The following is a 6,857-nucleotide window of genomic DNA, read 5'->3' on the forward strand; positions in this document are numbered from 1 at the left end:
AAATCAGGAGTTGGAGTTTAGAGTGGTTCTGCACAGTTTCATTGATAAGATATTTGGGTCAAGACCTCATGATATTGAGAGAAAGTGACTCTTGTGCATATCTAATGGGAAATGTTCCAAATTATTCAAAGGCTCTGACTGACATATGCCTAATTGTTCAGAGGCTAATACATGTACCTAGAAGACAGAAAGGCAGATACTGGCTAGCAGATGAGTGCAAAATGATAAACACGAAGGTAGTGGATTTGGGGTAGATGATTGTAGTAGGCAAGCCCTAAACATAGAATTAGAAGCTTCTAAATGACTCAAAACAAAATCAACATGGCAAGAATGGGCTTCCCAGGTGACTTGGAGGATAAAGAATCTGCCTGCAGTGGAGGAGACCTGGGTTCCATCCCTGGATCACAAAGATTCCGCTGAAGAAGATAAGGGCAACCCAGTTCAGTATTCACATCTGGAGAATTCCACGGACAGAGGAACCTGGCGGGCTACAACCCATGTTGTCTCAAAGAGTCAGACATGACTAAATGACCAGTACTTTCACTTTAATTATGTTTTTTAGAACTATGGATAAACTTTCATAGGTGAAAAATAAATCACTATTGAAGACTGCACCACAATATTATTTATATGTGATATTTCACACTTAGCTTGTATAATCTCTAGCATGTTAGTAGGAACAGCAGATCTCTTCATTTGCAAGCTGCTGCTGCTGCTGCTAAGTCGCTTCAGTCGTGTCTGACTCTGTGCGACCCCATAGACGGCAGCCCACCAGGCTCCCCCGTCCCTGGGATTCTCCAGGCAAGAACACCGGAGTGGGTTGCCATTTCCTTCTCCAATGCATGAAAGTGAAAAGTGAAAGGGAAGTCTCTCAGTTGTGTCTGACTCTTCACGACCCCATGGACTGCAGCCTACCAGGCTCCTCCATCCATGGGATTTTCCAGGCAAGAGTACTGGAGTGGGTTATTTGCAAGCTAGTAGAGGTAATTATCTAAAGAGAGAAATGAAAATAAAACTCAGCATCATAAGGTTTATAACATCATTCAGAGGTAGAGTTACTATAATATAATGGATACCATGTTGCTTTTCTGATAACAATAATGATACCATCCTATTTTAAAATTAAACCATTCTACATAATTTAAGGGCTTCCCAGGTGGTTCTACTGGTAAAGACACTACCTGCCAGTAAGAGTAGATATAAGAACTTGAGTTCAATTCCTAGGTCAGGAGAGCCCCTGGAGGAGGGCATGGCAACCCATTCCAGTATTCTTGCCTGGAGAATCCCATGGACAGAGGAGCCTGGCAGGCTGCAGTTCACAGGGTTGCACAGAGTAGGACACAACTGAAGCAACTTAGCATCCATGCACATAATTTAAAAATTTCTAAAGTGTAGCATTATAAACAATTTATTATGTTTATTATTTATTTATTTATTTATTTATTATTATTATATATAAAAATTATATATAATTTTTATGACTTTATTTTTTCATTGTATACATTTTACAATGCTATGCCATGCAATATTTTAAAGCAAGGCACTATATATTCTTGCTTTGAAATTTAAGTAATTTGTGAAATAAATATTATCATGAACAAAATGTTTTTCATTAGATATGCTGGATTTCCATTTTCTCTGAAGAAATGAGTAAGAACATTTAGGCTAATAAATATCACTGAACTTGGTTGTACTTAATTTTCCTGGGAAAGCTACAGAGTTGGGATACAGAGACCCAATTTCTTTTGCTCTTAAGACATCTAGATGCTTTTTCATAAGACAGCAGAATCAATCTTGTAATCCCATGTCTGATTCATCTTGGCTCTGTAGTGTTTTTACTCACGTCTCCCTATTTTTACTTTGTCCCCAGCATCCATTGAATCAGATTGCTTTTCCATCATAAGGTGTTAGCTGACACTTGCCAGTGTGATTAGGAAATATTGTTATATTGCTTCAATGGCTGTTTATGCACTGAAAGGCACCCCATCAGTTCCTGTAATAGGTCACTTTGAGATAAATTTGAATAAAACTACAGAGTCAAGTGAAGTATAGAATAGGGATGATTTGCTTTATTTGCCACTTGCTTATCTGGGTCTCTTTTACTATTGTTAAAGTGCCCTGTGTGTGCTAGATGAATGATATAAAGAAAACAGGTAATCATTTGGCAGAAAGGAAGTTCAGAAAGAAGTTGAATGAAGGTATTCTCTCTCTATAAACATACTCTATCAGCAAGCTAAATTTGTCTATTTTATATCATGTTATCCACTTCTTTTGCGTAATCTAGATTTAGTATAACGATCAAGATCCTTGGATGCTTTTAAAGAAATGTATGTGTGAGCACTTTTCCCAGTGGGCTTCTTTGCAAGAGTGTACCAATTAAGTCATTTTGAAATAGCAAGCAAGGAGAAAGTGTAGGAAGAATTCACCTCAAGCAAAAGACACATTTTATTCACGGAGATTTTTAAATGTGGGTAAAAACGTCAGTTTTCAAGAAATTGAAACCCTGTTATTATTTGAGTTATATTTTTGTAATACCAATTCTGAAACTTCATAGTATTCAAGCAAAAAAGTTATAATAATCTGTGAATAAATGATATTTAGCATAGGTAACACAGGAGAAAGGATCAAATAAGAAATATATAAGATGATAAATATATCATACTTATATTATTTTATTATATTATATTATAATATATACTTTATATATTTTATAATATATAAATATTATATTGTATATACTTTATATAGTATAATATATACTTATATTATTATATCTTATACTTATATTATTACTGTAATAATAATAATGTCAAAATAAATTTGCAAAATTTAAATAACTCAAATTTCCTGAAAGTTTTGATCTTATACAGTTGCAATATAATCTTCAGATATTTTCTAATATTAGAGTCATTTGTATGGTTTATACAAAAGTGATTTAAGTAGAGTTTAAATTCATCCCCATAGGAAACTTTCAGTGAATATAAAATAGATTGTGATTAGTAATTTTAGCAAGATAAAATACTTAGAAACAAGTAGCATTCTTTCTTTCCCCTCAAATGATAATTATAAAAATAACTGTCCAGCTACTTATAGGGCACATGAACACTCATTTTGAAATGAAGCAGGACCTTATGTTGCTTGATCCCCATGCCCTCCACCTACCTTTTGTCTTTGGAAAATCTTTAGCCAAAGACAAAGTTTAGGCAGATGGCATTACCTGGAACCTGAGAGGCTATACGAGGGTGTCGGAGGCCTGGTGAGAGACAATGGCCAAGAACAAACTAAGAGGGCAGAAGTCCAGGAATGTATTCCACATAGCCAGCCAAAAAAGCTTTAAGGTTAAAAATAAAGCAAAACCAGTTACCATTAATCTTAAGAAGATAAACATTGTGAATGATGAACAAGTTAACAGAGTGAATAAAGCTTTTATAGATATACAGAAGGAACTGGCAAACTTCTCAAAAGGCCTTTCCCTTGAACCTCTGCAGAAACAACTGGTACCTCAGCAGTGTCATGAAAATGTAACAGTTAATGTTGATGAAGCTACAAGATTAATGGCTCAGTTGTAATATACCAATGATGCATCAAATTCCCTAAAAAGACCAATAAATTTAATCTTTTATACAAAAAAAAAAGAAAAAGTTTAATCAGAGACAATACAGAAACAAAGGAAAACAGTTGAAAAAGATTAAATAATTGCAGCTTAGTTATTAAGCAATGTCAAGGACCTTTAGTTCCTCTTCAAGAGCTTATAGATAATATTCTGAGCCATATTCAGTGAGCTGTCTTATAAATCCCGAGAACACCCACCAGGTGGAAGAAGTCAACTACATGATTACCAGACTGTAGCCACGACATAAACAGCCAAGACTCTGAGAGCTGGCCTCAAAGAAATGGGAACAAATTGACCCTGGAACTGAAGATTAACTGTACTTAAAACAATAAAGATGATCCTGGTCAGATCACCAATGACCGATTCCAAGATGGTTGTCAGAGCTGGCTGTACTGTCTCTGCATGTAACCCCTTCCTTTCAACTATCAAGTGGGCAAGAGCCCACTGATTGTCAGTCAGCAGAGGTAGAAGTCAGCCTTTGGACAGGAGTCTACCCCTTCTCCCAACCTAGGTAGCTGGCATCAAATATAAAGCAAACTTTACTTTCCATCAACCTTGACTGTTTATTGTCTTCAGAGAAGTAAGCAGTCAGACCTACACTTTCATTAATATTTTCTATTTTTCCCTCTCTCATCATTCCATAGTTAGTATTGGATTGGCCAAAACATTCATACGGGTTAGGATTAGAAACACCCAAACAAAATTTTTGGCCAACCCAATACAATTTGGTCCCCTTCATGAATGACAGCCTTGTGTGGTGAAGGGGCTTGCATAGCTCAATAAAGCTATGGACCATGCCATGCAAGGCCACCAAAGACAGATGGGTGGAGAGTTCTGACAAATCATGGTCCACTGGAGGAGGGAATGGAAAACCACTCCAGTATTCATGCTGAGAGAACCCCTCTAATGTGAACAGTATGAACTGGCAAAAAGATATGACACCAGAAGATGAGCCCCTCCCCCAGGTCAGAAAGTGTCCGATATGCTACTAGGGAAACAGTGACAGACTTTAATTTCTTGCAGCCCAAAATCACTGCAGACGGTGACTGGCAGCCATGAAGTTAAAAGACACCTGCTCCTCAGAAGAAAAGCTATGACAAACTTAGACAATGTATTAAAAAACAGAGACATCACCTTACCAACAAAGGTCTGTAGAGTCAAAGCTGTGGTTTTTCCAGTAGTCGTGTATGGATGTGAGAGCTGGACCATAAAGAAGGCTGAGCACCAAAGAATTGAGCCTTTCGAACTGTGATGCTGGAGAAGACTCCTGAAAATCCCTTGGACTGCAAGGCGATCAAACCAGTCAGTACTCAAGGACATAAACCCTGAACATTCATTGGAAGGACTGATGCTGAAGAGCTGACTCATTGGAAAAAAACCCTGATGCTGAGAAAGACTGAGGGCAGGAAAAGAAGGGGGCAACAGAGAATGAAATGGTTGTATGACATCATTGACTCAATGGACATGAGTTTGAGCAAGTTCCAGGAGATGGTGAAGAACAGAGAAGCCTGGCGTTTGGCAGTCCATGGGGTGGCAAAGAGTTGGATACAACTAAGCAACTGAACAATGACAAAGTGACTCATAGAGAAATAGTGTTTTATAATCAACTACTGTTAAATCCACTTAGATTGCAATTTAGAAAAAGAAGATGCTTAAAAATTCAAGAAAGATATTGAGAGACCAGATTTATACATTAAGAAATACAAACTTTCAAGGGGTAGGAGTTTAATGAAGATAGGATGAAAGGAATACAAGTGAATAAAATTCAAAAAAGACAGGTGCTAAAAGATTTCCATCACAAAGCAGCAAGTGCTGATTATGGGTCTCTGAGGGTTTTTTTTTTTTTTTTTGTATTTTTGTTGTTTTTGTTATCTAAGGGATGAAAGTCTGTGATAAGTAGTATTCTTCCCTTCCTAGGGATTCTGAATATTTTGGAAAATAATACAAATATGAGAATTTCGGAGGCCAAACTAACAGTTTTATTGCAGGTAATGCCTTGTTTGCAAGGGAGGGTTTGTGTCTTTGATTGCTCTGCTCTGCTAAATTGCTTCAGTCATGTCCTACTCTTATGAAAAGGTGAGAGGGTTAACAGTCAGGTAGGAAGGTCACAGGTCCCCAAGAGGCAGGAGGAAATAAACTGCAAGTGGCAGACATTTTTTCCTTCTCTATACAAAATTAAAGGAGGCTCCTTTTAATTCTGTGTTATCATGGAGACACCTAGTTCTGTGTGAACTTAACTTTTCTCAAACCTTGAGCTAATCAATGCATTTTTCTCATGGGAAATGTTTTTTCTTAAGCTATGCTAATGAACGATGTATTTGCTTGGAAATCTGCCTTCTTCAAGATTCATGTCAATTGTTTTATGGCTGGGGATGACTCACCTTGTGCCAATGCTATCTCAAAATGCATGTCATGGGAGAGGGTCCTGGTGCAACTCTCTCAGTCTTGAGGTGTTTCTTTTAGCTGATGAGCAGCATGCTAATAGGTATAAATGGCACCCCACTCCAGTACTCTTGCCTGGAAAATCCCATGGATGGAGGAGCCTGGTAGGTGGCAGACCATGGGGTTACACAGAGTCGGACACGACTGAGCAACTTCACTTTCACTTTTCACTTTCATGCATTGGAGAAGGAAATGGCAACCCACTCCAGTATTCTTGCCTGGAGAATCCCAGGGACGGGGAAACCTGGTGGGCTGCTGTCTATGGGGTCGCACAGAGTCGGACACGACTTAAGTGACTTAGCAGCAGCAGCAACAGGTATAAAATGCCTTGCAAAAAAACTAGCAAGGAGCTATCCTTTCTGTACCCTTCTGAGGTCTACGTCAGAAGCTTTCTCTGTCTTTTTTATGCTTTAATAAAACAGCTACATGAAAACTCTGAGTGATCAAGCCTCATTTCTGGTCCTGGATCAAAATCCTCTCCACCAGAGGTCAGGAATTCCAGCATAGCTCACAGCTTGCAGCCAGCCACAACCTTTCAAAGGGAAGGTCCGAAACAAGATCATTTAGTTTCTCTGGAGACTACCCTGCCTCCTAGAGACTGCCAGGAAGACATCTATCCAAAGGTACTTAGACCAATAGTTATTTACACTTTTCAAAGAAACCCATTAAACAATCATTTTTCCCTCTTCACATGCTCCATCTTATTACCCCCACACATATATATTAATAATAAAAAGCTAGAGAGAGGCTCAGGCTATTCTTAGATAAATTTATTTTTATGAAGCTATGTGTCATTCCGCAT

General features: G+C 37.9%; 1 protein-coding gene across 1 annotated transcript; it reads left to right on the forward strand.

Moving 5' to 3' along the window:
- The first annotated feature begins 3,220 nt into the window (after positions 1 to 3,220).
- Positions 3,221 to 3,584, forward strand: LOC113898512 (uncharacterized protein C8orf59 homolog). The gene has a single exon (XM_027551772.1). It carries the CDS (start codon positions 3,267 to 3,269, stop codon positions 3,567 to 3,569), a length of 303 nt encoding a protein of 100 aa, XP_027407573.1. The 5' UTR covers positions 3,221 to 3,266; the 3' UTR covers positions 3,570 to 3,584.
- Positions 3,585 to 6,857: the final 3,273 nt, after the last annotated feature.

The sequence above is a fragment of the Bos indicus x Bos taurus genome, chromosome 1 (assembly GCF_003369695.1).
Source record: "Bos indicus x Bos taurus breed Angus x Brahman F1 hybrid chromosome 1, Bos_hybrid_MaternalHap_v2.0, whole genome shotgun sequence".
In the NCBI taxonomy this organism is placed as follows: Eukaryota; Metazoa; Chordata; class Mammalia; order Artiodactyla; family Bovidae; genus Bos; species Bos indicus x Bos taurus.